The sequence below is a fragment of the Pseudophryne corroboree genome, chromosome 1 (assembly GCF_028390025.1).
Source record: "Pseudophryne corroboree isolate aPseCor3 chromosome 1, aPseCor3.hap2, whole genome shotgun sequence".
NCBI classification, from domain to species: Eukaryota; Metazoa; Chordata; class Amphibia; order Anura; family Myobatrachidae; genus Pseudophryne; species Pseudophryne corroboree.
In genome coordinates this window covers 707,842,877-707,868,507 of record NC_086444.1, presented here as the reverse complement: position 1 = coordinate 707,868,507, position 25,631 = coordinate 707,842,877, and the positions used below count along the sequence as shown (strand labels likewise).

Below are 25,631 nucleotides of genomic sequence, written 5' to 3'. Positions count from 1 at the left end.
TCTTGTAGCAAGGCATATGTAACAGCAAACTGCAGGAAATGTCTCCAAGATGTAGGTATGGCAGAAGCAGGACAGGATAACTGGAGAGAGCCTAGTCACACTCCAGACGGAACCACAATGATCTGCACATGAATGCTGGTGAGCTGGAGCTAAATAGCAGCACAAGGTGTTGGCCACAGCTGCTCACAATCAGGTAATCAACCTGCAGGGACAGAGTGTGCAACTGCTATTCAAACCTAAGGCAGCAAGTGAGACCCCTATAGGCAGGAATGAGACCATGCAGGGCAACACAAACACAGACATTCCTAACATTATCCCCCCATTAAACAGGCGGATTTCAGACGCCTAAAAGTTCACCTTCTCCTTTTTTCCTCTCCTCCTTTTGGGTTGCCTAGACCTATTTGAAGATGTCACAAAGACACTACTCGGCAGTACAGGTCCATCAATAATAAGTCTAGGATCCTCCAGAAGCTCGCTCTCAGAATCAGTCACAACCCAATGGCAGTAGTGACCCCTTATTTTCTTGGATCGTATCAAGAGCGGATGGTAAATTTGTAGAAGCCAAACTTGCCGAGAAATCTGCGTGAATACCTAAAGATATGTGCCCACAGTGCAAAGGCAGGTTCTCAGACGGGCACACTTTAACAGATTCATCCAGGAGAGCGAGGACAGTTGGTGAACTGAATCTTTCGGACACTGCCTTGAGGAAAGCAGGCAAAACTTGTAAAACTGTATCTTCCGCATCTATAAGACCATTTACCCACTTCAAGGCCCTCCCTCTGAACCTCATACATATGTTAGCAATGATATCAATAGGGGAAAAGTCATCAAAACTCAGATAGTACTTGAAGAGAGCTATACACTGAGAGATATCTCCATCAAAGTAAGGCAGTTCCTCAACGACTTGGCTTTCCGAATTAGGTGTTACATCAGAGAGGAAAGATAACCGTGGCCTCTCAGACAAGATGGACTCTTCTTGGACCTTAGACAGGGAAGTCTCAGATGGCCCCAGCTGGGCAGACACCTCGGGCAAATCTTGGATCTCGGGCACTGGGGCAGTGGCCTTATTCTCAGGATCGGCAAGACATAAAGACTTATTAACAGAAACCGTTAGTTTAACTTTATGGACTGGAACGACAGACTTTGACTGGACATAGATATGATAATGTTTGAATCTTTTGATGACTTTGGACAGTCTGATTTTGGGGTGAATCTTTGTCGTACTGCTTTTATGAAGGCTGGAAGATCAGTGAGCAATGGATCTTTGGACTTGATGAAGGGCTCAACCCAGTCCAAAGCTTCCCCTCTGAAGGATCTGATGAAAAACTTAACTGCATTGACTGGAGTGATGTTGATTGATGGATCCGATTCGACGTATATGAGGTACTGACGAGCCAGGGCACGGAATTGAGCAAGATCTCCTTCAAAGACAATACTGCATGGAGTTTATAATTGGAGATCTTTCTTGGTACTGGTACTTGCACCAGACGCCCTTTCTAGGGTTGCAAGATCAGATGCCCCACCAGGGAATTCAGAATTGGGCATGAAAGGTGGAACCCCGCTTGGAGCTTCAGAGTTTGATGACCCTTTTGGTGCCAGGCCATCAACTATCCTTTCTGTAATCTGGACAGGCAGAGCCCCCTCCTGGGGCAGGACAGGCAGAGCCCCCTCCTGGGGCAGGACAGGCAGAGCCCCCTCCTGGGGCAGGACAGGCAGAGCCCCCTCCTGGGGCAGGACAGGCAGAGCCCCCTCCTGGGGCAGGACAGGCAGAGCCCCCTCCTGGGGCAGGACAGGCAGAGCCCCCTCCTGGGGCAGGACAGGCAGAGCCCCCTCCTGGGGCAGGACACCTCTCGGACCTCTGGCAAGGCGGACACCTCTCGGACCTCTGGCAAGGCGGACACCTCTCGGACCTCTGGCAAGGCGGACACCTCTCGGACCTCTGGCAAGGCGGACACCTCTCGGATTTCTGGCAAGGCAGACTTGGATGACTGAGTGACCCTGAAAGACAAAATAACATTTGGACTGACCATTGACATGGCAGTCCTAATTTGCCCAATAGACGGAAAAACAGCGTCCTCATGCCGTGAGGCAAGGGCAGCAGGGACCTCATGCCGTGAGGCAAGGGCAGCAGGGACCTCATGCCGTGAGGCAAGGGCAGCAGGGACCTCATGCCGTGAGGCAAGGGCAGCAGGGACCTCATGCCGTGAGGCAAGGGCAGCAGGGCCCGACACCCCTCCTGGGGTCGCTGGGCCCGACACCCCTCCTGGGGTCGCTGGGCCCGACACCCCTCCTGGGGTCGCTGGGCCCGACACCCCTCCTGGGGTCGCTGGGCCCGACACCCCTCCTGGGGTCGCTGGGCCCGACACCCCTCCTGGGGTCGCTGGGCCCGACACCCCTCCTGGGGTCGCTGGGCCCGACACCCCTCCTGGGGTCGCTGGGCCCGACACCCCTCCTGGGGTCGCTGGGCCCGACACCCCTCCTTTTGAAATTTGAGCACCACAGTGGCAAAACTGAGCAGAATTAGGCACTATGGCAGAATGAGGAAAGCTCATTTTAGGTTTGCGGGCAGGACATAATAGAATAAAATGTCCAGACCTGCCGCAATAAAAACAGTCTTTTATCCCTTCTGTGTCTTCTTTCTTCCTCAGAGAGGCTGGGTCGTGGAAAGCTCCAGAACTTGCCTTTGCTTGGGATTGGAGAACAGCGGCCAGAATTGAGAGCACCAGACTCATCTTTTCCCCTTTTTCCCCTGCGTCTCCTTAAAGGGATCTGGTAATCTTATTGAATATTCAGGCAGAGCAGACAGTATCTCTGAAGTCAGGGTTTGAATATTCTCCAGTTTCTCTCTAAAATCCACTAGCAATGTAGAACCCATGAACGGCATAAACTCGAGAGGCAGGGAATTTATTTTTTGAAATGAAGCCATTTTATGAAATTCAGCTATACCTCAAACTCCTGCACACGTTTATTTGGGCAGATCATTCTGTTAGGATTACTAGGTTTCTCTGTGTGTGCATACCTGAAATGAGGTCAGCTGAAGCCAGGTGAAAATTAAACAAGTTTTATTGTGAAAAAGAACCAGCAAAATATCAGCATACAGAAACTGGATCTTTGATTAACATGGAACAGAACACAATATTCCCAGATAATTGTAATGGCTTGTTATAGAAACAGGGAGGAAGGTTATGCTCGAGTATTGGTATAGTCCAGGTTAATTACAGAGGTGAAATGAACATGAAGAAAATCCGGGTTTAAACCAAGCAGGGGGAAAATAACATACCAAAACGTAGTAATCAGGCAGGGGTGGAAACAGACTGCAAATAATAATTCAGGAACGCATATGTTGATCCAGCAGGGTTAGAAGTCTTGTAGCAAGGCATATGTAACAGCAAACTGCAGGAAATGTCTCCAAGATGTAGGTATGGCAGAAGCAGGACAGGATAACTGGAGAGAGCCTAGTCACACTCCAGACGGAACCACAATGATCTGCACATGAATGCTGGTGAGCTGGAGCTAAATAGCAGCACAAGGTGTTGGCCACAGCTGCTCACAATCAGGTAATCAACCTGCAGGGACAGAGTGTGCAACTGCTATTCAAACCTAAGGCAGCAAGTGAGACCCCTATAGGCAGGAATGAGACAATGCAGGGCAACACAAACACAGACATTCCTAACAGTCACACTAGATTCTGTCCCTTATCTAATGACTGTTTCCTGTGAACAATGCAGTCAATCGTCACAAATCAGTGAAGGGGCTGGGGGAGAGGGTCCAGAGTCCCACTGGTTAGTGTCTCAAGACTATGATGTCTGAAATGTCATCCCAGCTCACTGCTAATGTGCAGAAAACTCAGCTACTACAACAAACTGTTGCAGGTTTAGCTGCTAGGGCAGTTGCACAGCCCCCTCTCTCTCATGCAGGTCCTCAGAAGCATGGTTTACCTGCTATTCTCTCTGATTAAGATGATGATATACAGGATGATGGGGAGACCTGGACCCCATAAGTGGGGATCCGGACGCTGTTCAGGGTATTGAAACCCTTATTTTGGCTATAAGGGATGTGTTAAAGCTCCCTCTAGAGGGATGCTACATCACAGCAGTCATTTTTCTTTGTACAAAACAAGCCTAATTTCACTTTCCCTGATTCTACAGAGTTAGATGACTTATTCAAGCACGCCTGGAAAGATCCAGACAAAAAATTCCAAGTGTCCAAAAAGTTTTGGCGCACTTTCCCATTTGCTCCTGAAGGTAGAAAATTTTGGAAGGAACCCCCTGGGGTGGATGCCTCAGTATCTCGCCTGTCTAAAATGGCAGTGCTGCCCGCCCCAGGCTTCATTTACCATGAAGGATCCAGGGGATAGGAAGATAGAGACTACACTAAAATCTTTATACACAGCAGCCGGTATATCACGGAGACCTGTCATTGTGGGTTTCTGGATGGCCCATGGTATTCATTCTTGGGCCACTCCGATTCAGGGGGGCTCTGGGGGGATATGCCATTAGTTACTATGGTAACCCTCCTATAGCACATTCAGGATACTACCCATGTCCTCTGTGATCCGCTCAAGGAGATGGGGAACAGTAATACTGACTTCTGCCATGGCAGTGTCGGCGCACAGGGCCTTGTGGTTGCGTCAGTTGATTATGGATGCAGAATCCAAATGTAGTGTGGAATCCCTCCCCGTTTCTGGGGAATGGCTTTTCGGGGTCGAATTGGATACCTGGCTTTCCAAAGTTACGGCTGGGAAATCCACGTTTCTCCCCTCTGGGGCCCCGCCGGCGAAATGCTCATATCCGGGGCCATCTGTCCAGACCTTTCAGTCTCACAGATTTTTATCAAAGGCCAGAGGTGCCTCCAATGCAGCTAGAGGCACCAGAGGTAAGTCCAGAAAACCTGCAAGCACCAGTTCTCAGGAACAGTCCACTGGTTCTGCTTCAACTTAGACCTCAGCATGACGGTGCCCACCCACCCCGAGGGGATCTCGAGGTGGGAGCTTGACTGCATCACTTGAGCCACGTCTGGGAGACTTTCTGCCAGGATGCCTGGGTCAGAGATCTCGTTTCTCAGGGCTACAGGCTGGAGTTCGACAGCACTCCCCCTCAACAATTTTTCAAATCAAGCTTACCAGCTTTGGAGGATATGCAAGTTACATTACAACAGGCAATCCAAAAGTTGGTTCAGTCCCACATCATTGTTCCAGTACCACTACTGCAACATGGCATGGGGTTTTACTCAAACCTGTTTGTGGTGCCAAAACCGGACATTTCGGTCCACAGCCCCAAGGGTATTCACAAAGGTGATGGTGGAGATGATGTTCAAACTCTGGGTCAATGTGGTCCCTTATCTGAATGATCTTCTAATAAAGTCATGATCGAGGGAGCTTTTGTTGCTCCATATCTACCACACCATCCATCTTCTATTAGACCATGGGTGGATCCTTAACTTGCAGAAGTCCCACCTGGTGCCCACTCAGAGGCTCCTGTTCCTGGGGATGTTGCTGGATACTGTGGCCCAGAAGGTGTTTCTACCAGATGACAAGGCGAAAACACTTCAGGAGATGGTCTACACGAGTGTCCGTCCATATATGCATAAGAATGCTTGGAAAAATGGTTGTCTCATACAAGGCGATCCAGTATGGGAGGTTCCATGTCAGAACATTTCAATTGGATCCCCTGATCAAGTGGTCCGGGTCGCATCTCCAGATGCACCGGATGATTCAGCTGTCACCTCAGGCCCGGATTTCCCTCCTGTGGTGGCTACAGTCCTCCAATCTACTAGAAGACCGGAGTTTCGGGATTCAGGATTGGACCCTCCTCACGACAGATGCAAGTCTACGGGGATGGGGAGCTGTCACCCAAGGGGTGTAGTTCCATGGCAGGTGGTCAGCTCATGATGCCCTCCTTCCGATCAACATTCTGGATCTACAATGCTCTGCTTTAGGCCTCTCCTCTACTCAAGAATCACTCGATCCAGATACAGTTGGATAATGCCACGGCAGTGGCGTATATCAATTGTCAAGGAGGGACAAAAAGCAGAGCCTGCATGCAAGAAGTGTCAAAGATACTCCTCTGGGCGGAATGAAATGCAAGAGCAATGTCAGCAATCTTCATTCCTGGTGTGGACAACTGGTAGGCAGAATTCCTGAGTCATCACAATCTCCACCTGGGGAGTGGGGGCTCCAACATCTGGTGTTCCAACAGTTAATCGACTGGTGGGGTTGCCCACAAATAGACATGATGGCTTCTTGTCAACAATAAATTTCCCTGGTATTGCTCACATACCAGGGATCCTCAGGTGAGGGCAGTGGATGCACTGGCGATGCCTTGGCCGTACCAGCTTGTTTACCTGTTTACTCCGATTCCATTGCTCCCAAGGGTGCTAAAGTGAATCAGAAATCAAGATGTCCAGGCAATTCTGATTGCCCCGGATTGGCCTCAGAGGGCGTGGTATGCAGATCTTCTGGACATGTCCGTCGAAAACCATTGGCCTCTACCACTAAGAAGAGATCTTCTTCAAGAAGAACCGTTTGTCTACCCGGGCTTACGGCAACTTCATTTGATGGCATGGAGGTTGAGCGGAACATCCTAGCTCCCAAGGGCCTTCCCCAAAACATTATTGCTACCATGGTTCAGGCCAGAAAACCTGTGACGTCAACACACTATCATCATATCTGGAGGAGATATGTCTCTTGGTGCGAGGAATGCACATATCCACCTGCAGTATTTCACTTGGGATGTTTCCTGCAGGCTTGTGTGGATATGGGCTTATGTCTGGGTTCCATTAAGGTCCAGATATCAGCCTTCTATATTTTCTTCCAGAAGAAATTGGCAGTGTTGTCTGAAGTTCAGACCTTCTTGCAAGGGGTGCTCCACATACAACGACCTTTTGTGCTGCCTACAGCACCCTGGGATTTGGATGTAGTGTTGGCATTTCTACAGTCCTCCTGCTTTGAACCTCTGATGTTGGTAGAAAAGTACCTCACGTGGAAGACGGTGATGTTACTGGCCATGGCTTCTGCTCTACGTGTTTCAAAATTGGGGGCCTTATCGTGTAAAAGCCCATACGTGGTCCTTAGTGAGGACAGAGCAGAGCTCCGAACTAGACAGCAGTTCCTGCTGAAGGTTGTCTCCGCATTTCATCTGAATTAACCTATTATAGCACTGTATGCTGTGCGAGCCTTGACGATCTATGTAAAGTGCACAGCTCGGCGCAGAAAAAGGGTTGACCTGCTTCAAAGCAGTCAATTGCTCGTTGAATTAAGCTTACTATCCAACAGGCCTATGTGTCGGCAGCCTTACCTGTTCCTAAGTCTCTAAAAGCTAACTCTACAAGATCAGTGGGCTCTACCTGGGTGGCTGCCCGTGGAGTCTCGGCCTTGCAAATATGCCGAGCTGCTACCTGGTCGGAGAGGAACACCTTTGAAGTTCTACAAATTTGATACCCTGGCCAAAGAGGACACCCAGTTTGGGCAGGCAGTGTTGCAGCAGTCTACACACATTCCCGCCCATTCTCGAAGCTTTGGGATGTCCACATCATACTAGATCCCCCAATATGGATGCTAGAGAAAATAGGATTTTAATAACTACCAGTAAATCTGTTCCTCGTAGTCCATAAGGGATATTGGGCGCCTGCCTCAGTGCGTGGACTTTTCTGCAGGTTTTTGTTCTTTAGTTACCTGTTCAGCTATTGCTGTTGCTAGTTGTTGTATGTTAGTGGTGTGCTGGTATGTAAATCTCACCACCTTTTCTGTTATGTTCCTTCTCTCATATATGTCCTTTCTCCTTCGGGCACATTTTTACCTATAACTGCCTGTGGGAGGGGGCATAAAGGGGAGAAGCCAGCACACCCAGTTGAAGAAATTTAAAGTGCACTGGCTCCTTTGGACCCCATCTATACCACATCGTACTAGATTCCCAATATAACTTATGGAATATGAGAAAAGTATTTACCGGTGGGTATTAATCCTATTTTTGGCACATGCAGCCAAACTAACATACATAGGAACACCCACAGGTCAGTTTGCACACTGCTAGATACTGACTTGCACCTAGGCATACCCCCAGCTCACTGAATTAATGTATTGTATTTTTCATTCAGGCATGGTTCCCAATGATTGGCGTATAGCTGAAGTTGTGCCGATATTCAAAAAGGGAAGTAAATCTGAATTGGGTAATTATAGACCAGTAAGTCTTACATCTATAGCGGGGAAGGTATTTTAAGGGATTGTATACAGAATTTCTTGAAGCCAATAAGGTTATTAATAGGAACCAACATGGATTTGTGAAGGATAGATCACGCCAAACAAACTGTAACACTGTAGGGGTGCAAGGTGCCTTTTCCTGGGGAATATGGCAGGACGCAGCAGCTGAGGAACAACACAAGTCCAGTTTCTGGTACAACTGACCCCGGCCAGTTTTATTGAAACAGAAAATAAAACAAACCCCAAAATAAAAATACCTTGCCTGTCCGGCACTAACTAAACATAAGATGTTCCTAACTGTCACTAAACAAAACAGAGTTCTTCAGTACATACTGTATAGCTTACTTGCATCAGAAAGCGTGTCTCTCACACACAGACCCTGCAGCCTTCCCAGGCAGTCTGCCCATACTAATCAGGTTAGAAGCACTATATCACTCTTACACAGCTGAAACCCTGATTAGCCCTCTGTGAGGCCAAAGACCCGAACTGGGCCCAATGTCTAGAACTCGCCTTATCTCTCTCTCAGAGCCTTTACCCAGCTTTTACAGCAAACTGAAAAGGTTCAGACAAAACAAAAAGCATTTTTCCTAGAAGTTAACATTTTCTAAAACATGTAAGACAAGAACCTGGGACAAATATACCTGCCCTCAAACACTATCCCAGTGTTCTTGTCACATATCCCCCTCCCCTGTTTCGACCTAGGGGCCGGAACACTTGTAGCCCCCAAACAGAAGATGCGAGACAATGCATCTGCGTTGGCCAATTGTGTTCCCGGTCTATGTTCGACAGTAAACTTAAAGTCCTGCAACGCTAGAAACCATCTAGTTACACGAGCATTCTTGCCTCTATTTACATACATCCATTTTAAAGGGGCATGGTCTGTCACTAGTCTGAATTGTCTACCCAAGAGGTAATATCTCAAGGTATCTAGTGCCCACTTAATGGCCAAAGCCTCCTTTTCCACAATGGCATACCTTTTTTCATGCTCATTGAGTTTCCTACTCAAATAAATGATAGGGTGTTCGTCCCCATCTCTGGTTTGGGACAGCACAGCACCTATCCCTACCTCTGAGGCATCTGTCTGTACCACAAATTCTTTTGAAAAATCTGGTGTTATCAACACCGGTTGTGAACACAAAGCCACTTTTAACGCTTGGAACGCCTTTTCTGCATCAGGGTTCCATTTCACCACATTTGACTGCTTCCCTTTGGTAAGGTCTGACAACGGCACCGCTGTGGTCGCAAAATTAGGAATAAACCGTCTATAGTACCCAGTAATTCCCAAAAAAGCCCTTACCTGTTTTTTATTCACTGGACGAGGCCAGTTTTGAATAGCATCAACTTTATTCAATTGGGGCCTAATCAGACCTCTGCCTATGGTGAAGCCCAAGTATTTGACCTCCTCCATTGCGAGGCAGCACTTCTTTGGGTTAGCAGTTAACCCTGCCTCTCTGAGTCCAGTACTGCTTGTACTTTAACCAAATGTGACCCCCAGTCTGTACTGTGAATTACCACATCATCCAAATAGGCAGCTGCATATTTTCTATGGGGCCTCAAAATTTTATCCATCGCCCGTTGAAAGGTTGCTGGAGCCCCATGCAACCCAAAGGGTAACATCTTATACTGGTACAGCCCCTCCGGAACCGAAAAGGCTGTTTTTTCTTTGGCGCTATCAGATAAAGGTATTTGCCAGTAACCTTTGGTCAGGTCCAATGTGGTGAGAAACCTGGCTGTTCCCAGCCTTTCTACAAGCTCATCCACACGGGGCATGGGGTATGCGTCAAACTTGGACACCTCATTTAACTTACGAAAGTCATTACAGAAGCGTATGCTACCGTCGGGCTTCGGGATGAGCACTATGGGACTGGACCACTCACTGTTAGACTCCTCTATGACTCCAAGTTCTAACATGGTTTTAACTTCCTTAGAAATAGCTTCTCGCTGAGCTTCAGGAATCCTATATGGCTTTAAATGAACCCTGACCCCTGGTTCTGTGACAATGTCATGTTTTATTATGGTCGTTCGGCCAGGCAGCTCTGAAAATACCTCCCTATTTTGGATGAGAAATTCTTTAACCTGATTGTTCTGATCAGCTGATAATGTCTCTGACACCTTCACTGCGGGAAGCAACCGGGGTGAAGACACCGAAGGGCAAGGCTCCGCTGACAGAGACAACCTATCTTTCCAGGGTTTGATTAAGTTAACATGGTAGATCTGTTCGGGTTTTCTCTTTCCCGGCTGGTATACTTTGTAATTAACCTCATTCACTTTTTCCCTAATCTCAAATGGACCCTGCCATTTAGCTAGGAATTTGCTTTCCACAGTGGGTACCAAAACAAGAACTCTATCTCCAGGAGCAAATTCCCGTATCTTGGCACTCCGGTTATAGACCCTCTGTTGAGCACTTTGGGCCTGTTCCATGTGCTCTCTGACAACAGGTACCACGGCTGCAATCCTATCCTGCATTTGTGTTACATGCTCAATAACGCTTCTATAAGGAGTGGGCTGTCCTTCCCACGTCTCTTTGGCAACATCCAACAGCCCTCTGGGGTGTCTACCATACAACAAATCAAATGGAGAAAACCCCGTAGAGGACTGAGGAACTTCTCTGATGGCCATTAACAAGTAGGGCAACAAACAATCCCAGTTTTTCCCATCTCTCTCAACAACCTTTTTTAACATACTTTTTAATGTTTTATTAAACCTTTCCACCAACCCGTCAGTTTGGGGATGGTAGATGGACGTCCTGAGGTGAGTGACCTTAAATAACTTGCACAATTCTTTCATGATCCTTGACATAAATGGAGTACCTTGGTCAGTCAAAATTTCTTTTGGTATTCCCACTCTACTAAATACCTGCACCAGCTCCCTAGCTATCGCCTTGGTTGTGATAGTGCGTAAAGGGACAGCCTCAGGATATCGAGTGGCATAGTCCATAATTACCAGGATATACTGATGGCCCCGAGCAGACTTTAACAAGGGCCCCACGAGATCCATGGCTATTCTGTCAAACGGGACCTCTATAATAGGCATGGGAACTAGTGGGCTCCTGAAATGGGGTCTAGGGGCATGATACTGGCACTCAGGACAGGAAGAACAATATTCAGACACTTCTTTATAAACCCCTGGCCAAAAGAACCTTTGTAAAACTCTTTCAGTGGTTTTTTTCTGCCCCTAAATGTCCTGCGGTAACGTGACTGTGAGCTAAATCTAGTACCGTTCTCCGATCAGGCTGGGGAACTACCAGCTGTTCCACCACATCCTCACCCCTTTTGACAATGTGGTACAAGAGCTCATTACAGATGGCCATGTGGGGATACGTAACCCTGTCACCTGGTACCACAGGTTCCCCATTAACAATCTTAACATTCTCTCTAGCCTTTATTAAGGTAGGATCCTTTAACTGTTAAGACGCAAACAGATCCTTCTTTACCTCCTGGTCAGGCACGCTTTCAGTTCTAACTACTATGTCTCTGTTCCCGGCAAGAGGGTCCTCACTGGACTCCCCATCTGTCACTTCCCCAGCCAAACTAGCAAAAGGCAAAGGGCCAGAAAGTTCCGAAGACCCACGTACATCCATAAAATCACCGGTATTATCAACTGGCTTTTTACTTCTCACATCTGTTGATAACCGTGATTCCCACAGTTTCCAAAAATGAGGAAAATCCCTCCCTATTATGGCCTCATGCACCAAGGTAGGGACCAGTCCCACTTTAACCATTGCTGACCCACAACAAGTTTCTATATTCACCTCAGCAGTGGCATAATGTTGGGTATCCCCATGTATGCAAGTTACCCCAATAGGTATTTGCTGGACCTTTAAGGGGTTCACTAACCCAGCTTTCACGAGGGTAACTAAACTTCCTGAATCTAGCAAGGCCTCTACCCGGTTACCTTCTAAGAACACATCACACATTTGTTTTTCCAGCTCAGGTGAAGGTACCACAGTACAGGCTAACCTAGCAAAGAAAGATATTCTGCGACATTCAAAGGCAGCATCACATTGCATGGGTTCTTGCGTGACTGGGCAATTGGCAATAACATGACCTGGCATACCACACCTAAAACATTTAACCACACGATTATCAACCCATTTGGGCAGCATAGACCGTTCTAGCCCCATTGGCCTGTTTCCAGGGCCAGTGTTTACAGTCTCTCCAGCCTTGCGTTCTCTTAACCGCCCAGCAACGTTTTCCCACGGAACAGTCTTACCAGTCTTTACTGAAGGGCGCTGTCGAGGATCTATGGGTTGCTGGGTGGTCATCAGTAGTTCCTCTGCTGCCAAATACCTCTCTACCATGTCCACTAATTGGTCAGCAGTACCCGGGTTTCCATGGCTCACCCACTTGCGCAGGACCATGGGCAAAGATCTCAAGTAGCGGTCCATGACGACTCTTTCCACCATCTGGGGACCAGTTAATGTCTCTGGCTGTAGCCATTTTTTTGTTAGCTGAATAAGGTCGTGCATCTGGGAGCGCGGAGGCTTCTCCATGGCGTACAGCCAACGGTGCACCCGTTGTGCTCGTACTGACAGCGTGACTCCCAGGCGGGTCAGGATCTCAGTCTTTAGTTTATCATAGTCCCGAGCCTCAGCAGGGCTTAAATCAAAGTAAGCTTTTTGGGGCTCACCTGACAGGAAAGGTGCCAGCAGACTGGCCCACTGTGCTTTCGGCCAGTTCTCACGCTCGGCAGTCCTTTCAAACGTGGTTAGATAGGCCTCCACATCATCAGCCTCTGTCATTTTCTGCAGGAAGTGACTGGCTCGTATAGAACTAGAGCTGGTTGGAGCACTGACGGCCACATCTCCAACCCGAGCTGCAAGTCTCTGCACCACTTCTGCTAAGGCCTCTCTATCCTGACGCTGTTGCCTGTAAAGTTCATCAACAACTGCCTGCTGTTGTCTCTTATTTTCCTCCATTGCCACCTGCTGCTGTCTGTTGGCCTCCTGCTGTAGTCTCCAATTTTCCTCCATTGCCACCTGCTGCTGTCGGTTGGCCTCCTGCTGAGCCGCTGTAGCTTGCAGCAAGGCTTTAAGCAGATCCTCCATGTCAACAGATTTTTCAGGCGGCTTTGCAGCTGCTTTCACTTATGCGCAGAACGGCCTGCTCGCATTCTCCACCAAGTTGTAACACTGTAGGGGTGCAAGGTGCCTTTTCCTGGGGAATATGGCAGGACGCAGCAGCTGAGGAACAACACAAGTCCAGTTTCTGGTACAACTGACCCCGGCCAGTTTTATTGAAACAGAAAATAAAACAAACCCCAAAATAAAAATACCTTGCCTGTCCGGCACTAACTAAACATAAGATGTTCCTAACTGTCACTAAACAAAACAGAGTTCTTCAGTACATACTGTATAGCTTACTTGCATCAGAAAGCGTGTCTCTCACACACAGACCCTGCAGCCTTCCCAGGCAGTCTGCCCATACTAATCAGGTTAGAAGCACTATATCACTCTTACACAGCTGAAACCCTGATTAGCCCTCTGTGAGGCCAAAGACCCGAACTGGGCCCAATGTCTAGAACTCGCCTTATCTCTCTCTCTCAGAGCCTTTACCCAGCTTTTACAGCAAACTGAAAAGGTTCAGACAAAACAAAAAGCATTTTTCCTAGAAGTTAACATTTTCTAAAACATGTAAGACAAGAACCTGGGACAAATATACCTGCCCTCAAACACTATCCCAGTGTTCTTGTCACAAAACTTATTATGCTTTTATGAAACCGTTAGCTCAAACAAAGATCATGGTAAGGATGTGGATGTAATCGTTATAGACTTTGCTAAAGCTTTTGACACTGTACCACACATGACTTACCTATAAGCTACAAGAACTAGGGCTAGGGTGCACAATATGCACTTGGGTTAGAAATTGGTTGGAAAATAGGGAGCAGCGAGTTGAGGTAAATGGAACTGTTTTTGAATTAGAGATGAGCGGGTTCGGTTCCTCGGAATCCGAACCCCCCCGAACTTCAGCCTTTTTACACGGGTCCGAGGCAGACTCGGATCTTCCCGCCTTGCTCGGTTAACCCGAGCGCGCCCGAACGTCATAATCCCACTGTCGGATTCTCGCGAGGCTCGTATTCTATCGCGAGACTCGGATTCTATATAAGGAGCCGCGCGTCGCCGCCATTTTCACACGTGCATTAAGATTGATAGGGAGAGGACGTGGCTGGCGTCCTCTCCGTTTAGATAGAGTGAGACACTTGATTTACTAGTAATTTAATTTCAGTAATTTTGGGGAGCATTAGGACTGGAGTACTCAGAGTGCAGAGTTTTGCTGATAGTTATACTAGTGACCACCAGTTTTATTTATTTAAAATCCGTTCTCTGCCTGAAAAAAAACGATACACAGTCACATACCATATCTGTGCTCAGTCTCAGTGTGCTGCATGATAATATCATCTATATATATCTGACTGTGCTGTGTGCTCACTGCTCACACAGCTTAATTGTGGGGGAGACTGGGGAGCAGTTATAGCAGGAGTACATAACAGTGCACACTTTTGCTGCCAGTGTGACTGACCAGTGACCACCAGTATATTGTCTGCCTGAAAAAGTTAAACACTCGTGTGGTGTTTTTTTTATTTTTTTATTCTATAAACGCATTCTGCTGACAGACAGTGTCCAGCAGGTCCGTCATTCATTATATTATAATATATACCTGCAGTAGTGATAGATATATATATATATATATATATATATATATATATATATATATATATATATAATATATATTTTTTTTATATCATTATCATCCAGTCTATACTAGCAGACGCAGTACGGTAGTCCACGGCTGTAGCTACCTCTGTGTCGGCAGTGCTCGTCCATAATTGTATACCTACCTGTGGTGGGGTTTTTTTTTTTCTATCTTCATACTAGTAGTTTAGGAGTCTGCTGACAGTGTCCAGCAGGGCCGTCATTATATAATATATACCTGTCCTGCAGTAGTGATATATATATATATATATATATATATATATATATATATATATATATATATATATATATATTTTTCATATCATTATCATCCAGTCTATACTAGCGGACGCAGTACGGTAGTCCACGGCTGTAGCTACCTCTGTGTCGGCAGTCACTCGTCATCCATAAGTATACTAGTATCCATCCATCTCCATTGTTTACCTGAGGTGCCTTTTAGTTGTGCCTATTAAAATATGGAGAACAAAAATGTTGAGGTTCCAAAAATAGGGAAAGATCAAGATCGACTTCCACCTCATGCTGAAGCTGCTGCCACTAGTCATGGCCGAGACGATGAAATGCCATCAACGTCGTCTGCCAAGGCCGATGCCCAATGTCATAGTACAGAGCATGTAAAATCCAAAACACCAAATATCAGTTAAAGGACTCAAAAATCTAAAATAAAATCGTCGGAGAAGAAGCGTAAACTTGCCAATATGCCATTTACCACACGGAGTGGCAAGGAACAGCTGAGGCCCTGGCCTATGTTCATGGCTAGTGGTTCAGCTTCACATGAGGATGGAAGCACTCAGCCTCTCGCTAGAAAAATGAAAAGACTTAAGCTGGCAAAAGCACAGCAAAGAACTGTGCGTTCTTCGAAATCACAAATCCACAAGGAGAGTCCAATTGTGTCGGTTGCGATGCCTGACCTTCCCAACACTGGACGTGAAGAGCATGCGCCTTCCACCATTTGCACGCCCCCTGCAAGTGCTGGAAGGAGCACCCGCAGTCCAGTTCCTGATAGTCAGATTGAAGATGTCAGTGTTGAAGTACACCAGGATGAGGAGGATATGGGTGTTGCTGGCGCTGGGGAGGAAATTGACCAGGAGGATTCTGATGGTGAGGTGGTTTGTTTAAGTCAGGCACCCGGGGAGACACCTGTTGTCCGTGGGAGGAATATGGCCATTGACATGCCTGGTGAAAATACCAAAAAAATCAGCTCTTCGGTGTGGAAGTATTTCAACAGAAATGCGGACAACATTTGTCAAGCCGTGTGTTGCCTTTGTCAAGCTGTAATAAGTAGGGGTAAGGACGTTAACCACCTCGGAACATCCTCCCTTATACGTCACCTGCAGCGCATTCATCATAAGTCAGTGACAAGTTCAAAAACTTTGGGCGGAAGCAGTCCACTGACCAGTAAATCCCTTCCTCTTGTAACCAAGCTCACGCAAACCACCCCACCAACTCCCTCAGTGTCCATTTCCTCCTTCCCCAGGAATGCCAATAGTCCTGCAGGCCATGTCACTGGCAATTCTGACGAGTCCTCTCCTGCCTGGGATTCCTCCGATGCATCCTTGCGTGTAATGCCTACTGCTGCTGGCGCTGCTGTTGTTGCTGCTGGGAGTCGATGGTCATCCCAGAGGGGAAGTCGTAAGACGACTTTTACTACTTCCACCAAGCAATCGACTGTCCAACAGTCCTTTGCGAGGAAGATGAAATATCACAGCAGTCATCCTGCTGCAAAGCGGATAACTGAGGCCTTGGCATCCTGGGCGGTGAGAAACGTGGTTACGGTATCCATCATTACTGCAGAGCCAACTATAGACTTGATTGAGGTACTGTGTCCCCGGTACCAAATACCATCTAGGTTCCATTTCTCTAGGCAGGCGATACCGAAAATGTACACAGACCTCAGAAAAAGACTCACCAGTGTCCTAAAAAATGCAGTTGTACCCAATGTCCACTTAACCACGGACATGTGGACAAGTGGAGCAGGGCAGACTCAGGACTATATGACTGTGACAGCCCACTGGGTAGATGTATTGACTCCCGCCGCAAGAACAGCAGCGGCGGCACCAGTAGCAGCATCTCGCAAACGCCAACTCTTTCCTAGGCAGGCTACGCTTTGTATCACCGCTTTCCAGAATACGCACACAGCTAAAAACCTCTTACGGCAACTGAGGAAGATCATCGCAGAATGGCTTACCCCAATTGGACTCTCCTGTGGATTTGTGGCATCGGACAACGCCAGCAATATTGTGTGTGCATTAAATATGGGCAAATTCCAGCACGTCTCATGTTTTGCACATACCTTGAATTTGGTGGTGCAGAATTATTTAAAAAAACGAGAGGGGCGTGCAAGAGATGCTGTCGGTGGCCAGAAGAATTGCGGGACACTTTCGGCGTACAGGCACCACGTACAGAAGACTGGAGCAACACCAAAAACGCCTGAACCTGCCCTGCCATCATCTGAAGCAAGAAGTGGTAACGAGGTGGAATTCAACCCTCCTATATGCTTCAGAGGTTGGAGGAGCAGCAAAAGGCCATTCAAGCCTATACAACTGACCACGATATAGGAGGTGGAATGCACCTGTCTCAAGCGCAGTGGAGAATGATTTCAACGTTGTGCAAGGTTCTGCAACCTTTTGAACTTGCCACACGTGAAGTCAGTTCAGACACTGCCAGCCTGAGTCAGGTCATTCCCCTCATCAGGCTTTTGCAGAAGAAGCTGGAGACATTGAAGGAGGAGCTAACACTGAGCGATTCCGCTAGGCATGTGGGACTTGTGGATGGAGCCCTTAATTCGCTTAACAAGGATTCACGGGTGGTCAATCTGTTGAAATCAGAGCACTACATTTTGGCCACCGTGCTCGATCCTAGATTTAAAACCTACATTGGATCTCTCTTTCCGGCAGACACAAGTCTGCAGGGGTTCAAAGAACTGCTGGTGAGAAAATTGTCAAGTCAAGCGGAACGCGACCTGTCAACATCTCCTCCTTCACATTCTCCCGCAACTGGGGGTGCGAGGAAAAGGCTCAGAATTCCGAGCCCACCCGCTGGCGGTGATGCAGGGCAGTCTGGAGCGACTGCTGATGCTGACATCTGGTCCGGACTGAAGGACCTGACAACGATTACGGACATGTCGTCTACTGTCACTGCATATGATTCTCTCCCCATTGAAAGAATGGTGGAGGATTATATGAGTGACCGCATCCAAGTAGGCACGTCAGACAGTCCGTACGTATACTGGCAGGAAAAAGGGGCAATTTGGAGGCCCTTGCACAAACTGGCTTTATTCTACCTAAGTTGCCCTCCCACAAGTGTGTACTCCGAAAGAGTGTTTAGTGCCGCCGCTCACCTTGTCGGCAATCGGCGTACGAGGTTACTTCCAGAAAATGTGGAGAAGATGTTCATTAAAATGAATTATAATCAATTCCTCCATGGAGACATTCACCAGCAGCAATTGCCTCCACAAAGTACACAGGGAGCTGTGATGGTGAATTCCAGTGGGGACGAATTGATAATCTGTGAGGAGGGGGATGTACACGGTGATGAATCGGAGGATGATGATGAGGTGGACATCTTGCCTCTGTAGAGCCAGTTTGTGCAAGGAGAGATTAATTGCTTCTTTTTTGGTGGGGGTCCAAACCAACCCGTCATTTCAGTCACAGTCGTGTGGCAGACCCTGTCACTGAAATGATGGGTTGGTTAAAGTGTGCATGTCCTGTGTATACAACATAAGGGTGGGTGGGAGGGCCCAAGGACAATTCCATCTTGCACCTCCCTTTTTTCTTTCATTTTTCTTTGCGTCATGTGCTGTTTGGGGAGTGTTTTTTGGAAGGGCCATCCTGCGTGACACTGCAGTGCCACTCCTAGATGGGCCAGGTGTTTGTCGGCCACTTGGGTCGCTGAGCTTAGTCATCCAGCGACCTCGGTGCAAATTTTAGGACTAAAAATAATATTGTGAGGTGTTCAGAATAGACTTAAAATGAGTGAAAATTATGGTTATTGAGGTTAATAATACTTTGGGATCAAAATGACCCCCAAATTCTATGATTTAAGCTGTTTTTTAGGGTTTTTTGAAAAAAACACCCGAATCCAAAACACACCCGAATCCGACAAAAAAAATTCGGTGAGGTTTTGCCAAAACGCGTTCGAACCCAAAACACGGCCGCGGAACCGAACCCAAAACACAAAACCCGAAAAATTTCCGGTGCACATCTCTATTTTGAATTGGACTAAAGTACTACGTGGCGTGCCACAAGGGTCTGCACTTTGACCACTATTCAACATTTTCAAAAATAATCTAACAGTAGGTCTTGAGAGCATGGTTTTAAATTTTTGCAGGCGATACCAAACAGTGTAAGGTTATAAATTCGGAGGGGGATATTGAGTCGCTTCAGAACAACTTATTTAAACTGGAAGCATGGGCAGCAAAATGGGGAATGAGGTTCAATACAGACAAGTGTAAGGTAATACACTTTGGTATCAAGAACGAAAATACCACCTACATACTAAATGGGGTTAAACTATGGGATTCTGTACTGGAAAAAGACTTAGGTGTTCATATAGATAAGAAAATTAGCTGTTGTACCCAAAGTAGGATTGCAGCAAACAAGGTATTAGCACGCATAAAGTGGGGAATTGATACAAGAGATGTGCGTTATACTCGCATTATATAAATCCTAGTGAGGCCACATCTTGAATACTGTGCACAGTTTTGGGCACCATACTACAAAAAGGATATCCTGGAACTAGTAAAGGTTCAGAGACAGGTGACCAAATTGATCAAGGGGATGGAGATGCTAGAATACGAGGAAAGCCTTGATAGGCTAGGCATGTTCACACTGGAAAAGAGGAGACTAGGAGGGGACATTATCAACATTTACAAATATACAAGGGGACAATACACAGAGCTTGCTGGGGATTTGTTTTTGGTAAGATCAACACAGAGGACACGTGGACATTCTCTTAGGTTAGAGGAGAGGAGATTTCGCACACAGAGATGGAAAGGCTTCTTCACAGTAAGGACAATACGTATCTTGAATTCCCTGTCTTAGAGAGTAGTAATGGCGGACTCGGTCATTACTTTCAAGAATTGGTTAGATAAATTCCTAATGCATAAGGATATAATGGGTTATGGTGGGCAGAACATGCACTCTAGTTAAAAAAAACCAAAAAAAACCAAGGGATAAACAGAATGGCCGACATTCACAACAGATAAAATTGGTCCTAAATATTGTAAAGTATAGGAAGTCATTAATAGATTGAACTCGATGGAAAAATTGTCTTTTTTAAACCTTAGAAACTATGTTACTATGGTATTCTAAAAGCGTACAAGTCATCATGAAGAAACCTCTGACGAAGATCTTAGTCCTGAGAAAGAGATGCCAAGTCAACCGAGGGCATCCAAAGATCACTGACATTGCCAAAAACAAGGAAGGAAAAGGCCAAACCAGGTACTTATATAATACTCACTTCCCAGACTTGCAGTCACACTTACATACCAGTAGGCACACCCACAGATCAGTTTGCGCACTGCCAGGTACACTCACATACCGGTAGGCACACCCACAGGTCAGATTTCACAACCAGGTACATTTACTTACCGGTAGGCACACCCGCAGGTCAGTTTGTGCACTGCCAGGTACACTCACATACTGGTAGCCACACCCACAGGTCAGTTTGCGCACTGCCAGGTACACTCAAATACCAGTATGCACACCCACAGGTCAGTTTTTACACTGCCAGGTACACTCACATACCGGTAGGCACACCAATAGGTCAGTTTGCACACTTCCAAGTATAATCACATACTGGTAGGCACACCCACAGGTCCGTTTGCAAATTTATGGGGCGTTTTTCCCCTAAAAGACAACAAGTCATCAAGAAGAACCTTCCGAAGATGACGGCTCACCAGAAGGAAGACTCAGAAGATACCACAGTACAGCGAATTGGAGAGAAGTGTCTTGGTCGAAGCTGTGGACAGATCCTACAACATGCTTTATGGACCAATGGCACAGAGAACTGCACCAAAAGTGAAAAGGAAGTTTTGGAATGACATTGCCGACAGATTGACTGCAGTTGCTGGAATCCGTCGGGACTTCTGAAACTGCATGAAGAGATACGGCAACTGCAGAAGACAAGTTAAGAAGATGGAATGCAGTGACACCATGAGATGAGAACCGGAGGTGGACCCAACTTGTACCTCCAATGGACTTCCTGGGAGAATACCATCCAAAGAAAAATGAACCCCATCATGATATAAGTAACAGCAGGAAATGTCGACTCCTCATGAAGAGGTTGAGTTCATGATGAGGAGGAGGAGGAACCACCAAGAAGGAGACCAAAGAAGACAGCAGGAGCACAGAGGATGGCTACACAAACATCTGCCACCAAGGATCAAAGAGCCAGCAGGAGTGAACAGCATGTTTCCGAACAGCCTCCTGCCACAGACCTGGATGTAACCATGACACTCAACACATAAACCATCCCCAGCATGTTTGAGTCCACAGGAGTAACGGAGGACACTTTCGAGGAATTTGAAGCCAGCGAAAAGGACCCAGCTTCAGTCCCCAGCAGAAGAGTATCGGGAGAAGACATGGGTTGAGTCATGGATGTCCCTGGAGCAGCGGGACCTCGGATCCAAGAAGGTAGAACTTTGAATGCAATGGTTTTTTTTGGATTAGCAAAATATTTTATACAAATTTTTTCCTTTGTAGATTGAGATTGTCTTTTTTTTTTTTTTTTTTTTTTTTTAAACAGATGGAATGCCATAAAGCAGCTCCGGATGGGCATCAAGAATTGGACCGTACTTCAGACCAGACCTACTTCAGGAAGACTCGGATGAAGAGGATGTGGATCCGCAGCCAACTGCTTCCACACCTCTTGGTGAGTAATTAGTATATATACATGTATAATGTTTTTCTCATTAAAAAGTTGTGATAAATCCCTTAAAAATGTAATGTGCGCTGCAACTAATTTTTTTTTTTTTTTTTAATTTCAGCTTCAACAATTCCAGTGGTGGTGGATATTCAACGTGGCACCATCACGTGTGGACAGGGTTAACACCTTGGCTGTGGAGATGCAGCACCGTCAGGACTCCGTCAGAGATACCATCAACAGCCAAATGGAGGCCATAAGGATTACAATGGACAGTATGTCCAACACTCTTAAAGAAATTCAGAAAGAGGATCGACACACCATCATGGACACTCTTCAGATTCTGACAACATCTGTCTGCAAATTGGTGTACAACTCAGTTTGTCAAAGCGCCGCCATGGACAGCATGGCAGCAAACCAACGCCAAACAGCAGCAAGCTCCAGTCTTAGCGTGACTTCCATGCAACTCATGAAGAAAAACTTCCAGGAGCACCACAACCATCATCAAGACTACCACCAACAGCTGCACAGTGACCCCCACCGTATGCCCTTACTTCACGAACACCCTGGTATTGACAATATCAACAATACCAAGGGTATCAAGGGATGTACCCAGTCTACAGGTAGACTCGACCAGCAGCACCAACAAGACCTCCAAGAAGACGTCCATCACCACCAAGCATACCACCAATTCTGGATCCGGATGAAGAGGATACTGGAGACTGAAATTTGTTGTAAAATGTAATTCTTTTATATGTATATTTTTGTGTCCCCTTTTCTCCCTCCCATTAGTTTATTTTTTTCTTTGCAATGTTTTAACTTGCAAATTTCTCATGAGCAGGTTTAATTTACAAAGGAGTTGAGAGTTCGATTTTGGGTATACATGCATGTGTGTGTATAAATGTGGTGAAAGGATGACAGCTCCTTTATATTTTGGCTACGGTTTATTCAAATGAACCATTAAAGAGCAAACTCTGATCCCACATTTCTTTAAAAATGTTTTATTTAAATTGTACCATGATGTGCTATTGGCTTATTCACCAGTTTTCTTCAATATGGTTGGTCCAAAATTCAGACCCATAGCATAGTACAGGGATGGGGAACCCTTGTTCCTCCTGCTGATGTGGAACTACACATACCAGCACACTCAGCAACAGGTTTACCATATCCAAGAAACTTAACTGTTGCAAATGCATGCTGGGATGTGTAGTTCCAGAATAGCTAGGGGGCCTTAGGTGCCCCTTTCCAAATCTAGGCTCTTGTAGAACTTCATCTTCCAATATTCTCTGCCACCAGGTGGCAGGGCATGCTGGGCTGTGTAGTTCCACAACAGCTAGAGGGCATTAGGTACCTACAACAGTTCATGCTTTCCAGGTCACCCAGCAGGTGAACAGATGTATTCATTACTCACTGACACATTTCAAAATACCCAATGGTGGACCAAATTAATTCACTTGCAATCCTGTGAGGAGACCTGGAAAACATGAACTGTTGGGGTACTTGTGTACCCAGGATAGAAACCACTGCTCTAGACCATAGGTTTTCACCCTTTGGCCCTCCCACTGATGGTGAAATACACATACCAGCACGGCCTGCAACAGTTTTAAAATGTCTTACTTGAAAAACAGTGGCCGGCCATGCTGGGGTGTGCAGTTCTACAGCAGCCGGAGGGCCAAAGATTCCCATCCCTGCTCAAGACTCCTGTAGAACGTAACCTTCCAACATTCTCTGCCACCTGGTGCCAGGGAGTGCTGGGCTTTGTAGTTACCCAACAGCTGTAGGGATATGTTTTGAGAACCATGACATATTATTTTTCAAGTACTTATGTGTATATTTCTATTTGTTTCAGGTATTCTACAAAAAGAAAAACCTAATGGACTAAGAAGGTCAAGAAACACATAAATATAATTATGTTTCAAAAGTTTTTTATTTTTGAATACAATAAAGATTTTTAAACATTTCTTAATCAATAAAATTTTGAAATCAATCAAATGGTGTTTCCTTTAACTGTTAATGTAAATTGAATTTGGACAGGACAATGTTAATAGTAGGGATAGGACACAATATTGGGCAACACATCACGACACATGGTGGGACCACATCGCAAGTAGGCCATCATGGTAGAGGGAAGGTTTCAGCACCACATTCCGCTGTAGAGGGGTTCAGGGTTTTTCATGAACATCCAAGGGAAACCTGTGGAAGAGAAACGGGTATTTAGTAAAAAGGTATAAGTGTTTTCTTTCCATTAGCAAAAATGGTGCCCAGGTATGCAACATTGGTAAAAAAAAACATTTCATGTTTGGGGTGCAGCATCTCACCTGAAGGGTACTCCTGGTCACACCGCAGAAGAGGTGTCCGCATAGCAAGTAGGACATCATGGTAGAAAAGGGAGGTCATCACCACTTTACAATGTAGAGGGGTTCAGGGTTCAGAAGACCATCCACGGGAAACCTGCAGAAAAGATGAAGGTTTAATTAAAAGGTAAAACAGTACGCAATAATGGTATAAAAAAACACAAGTGTCACAACATTTCAAGTTTGGGGTGCAGCATCTCACCAGAAGGGTTCTCCTGGTCACACCACAGTAGGGGGGTCCACATAGCAAGTAGGCCATCATGGTAGAAAAGGGAGGTCATCACCAATTTACAACGTAGAGGGGTTCAGGTTTAGAAGACCATCCATGGGAAACCTGTGGAAAAGAAGGTTTAATTAAAAGGTAAAACAGTATGCAACAATGGTATAAAAAACACAAGTGTCACAACATTTCAAGTGTGTGCAAGAGACTGCATCTGCGCCCCCTTAATGTAAACCGGCGGCAGTGCGCGCCGTAGGCGCAAACAAAAAATATAGGGGCGTGGCCACAAAATAATACCAATTCATAATGGTGCACAGTAGTCTCCATTATGCAAATTGTGCCGCACAGTAGCGCCACTACACCAGGTAGAGCCCCTTTTTACACATTACGCGGGCAGTGTCCCCTTTTTACACATTACGGCAGACAGCATCCTCTTTTTACACATTACGGCAGACAGCGTCCTCTTTTTACACATTACGGCACACAGCGTCCTCTTTTTACACATTACGGCAGACAGCGTCCTCTTTTTACACATTACGGCAGAGCGCCTCCTTTTTACACGTTACGGCAGACAGCGTCCACCTTTTACACGTTACGGCAGACAGCGTACCCTTTTACATATTACGGCAGACAGAGTCCCCTTTTTACACATTACGGGATACAGCATCCCCTTTTTACACATTACGGCAGACAGCGCCTCCTTTTTACACATTACGGGATACAGCATCCCCTTTTTACACATTACGGCAGACAGCGTCCCTTTTTACACGTTACAGCAGACAGCGTCCCCTTTTTACACACTACGACAGACAGCGCCTCCTTTTTACACACTACGACAGACAGCGCCTCCTTTTTACACACTACGACAGACAGCGTCCCCTTTTTACACGTTACGACAGACAGCGTCCCCTTTTTACACGTTACGGCAGACAGCGTCCCCTTTTTACACACTACGACAGACAGCGCCTCCTTTTTACACACTACGACAGACAGCGTCCCCTTTTTACACGTTACGGCAGACAGCGTCCCCTTTTTACACACTACGACAGACAGCGCCTCCTTTTTACACGTTACGACAGACAGCGTCCCCTTTTTACACGTTACGACAGACAGCGTCCCCTTTTTACACGTTACGGCAGACCGCGTCCACCTTTTACACGTTACGGCAGACCGCGTCCACCTTTTACACGTTACGGCAGACCACGTCCACCTTTTACACATTATGGCAGGCAGAGTCCCCCTTACACCCCCCCACCGCCCCCTACCATTAAAGTGTAGTGTGGTGTC

The 25,631-nt window shown here is 46.5% G+C and overlaps 1 protein-coding gene and 1 long non-coding RNA gene across 3 annotated transcripts in view; both read left to right on the top strand.

Moving 5' to 3' along the window:
* LOC134936492 (uncharacterized) overlaps nt 1-23,666 on the top strand; it is a 41,709-nt gene extending 18,043 nt beyond the window's left edge. For both annotated transcript variants that reach the window (XR_010180515.1, XR_010180511.1), the window contains exons 3-4: nt 8,095-8,180; nt 23,620-23,666. This is a non-coding gene — a long non-coding RNA (uncharacterized LOC134936492). The remainder of the gene's footprint in view (nt 1-8,094; nt 8,181-23,619) is intronic.
* On the top strand, nt 21,262-22,806 carry LOC134932122 (uncharacterized). The gene is made up of 3 exons (XM_063926239.1): nt 21,262-21,351; nt 21,654-21,779; nt 21,895-22,806. The coding sequence occupies exons 1-3, from the start codon at nt 21,262-21,264 to the stop codon at nt 22,513-22,515; spliced, it is 837 nt and encodes a 278-aa protein (XP_063782309.1). The 3' UTR covers nt 22,516-22,806.
* Nucleotides 23,667-25,631: the final 1,965 nt, after the last annotated feature.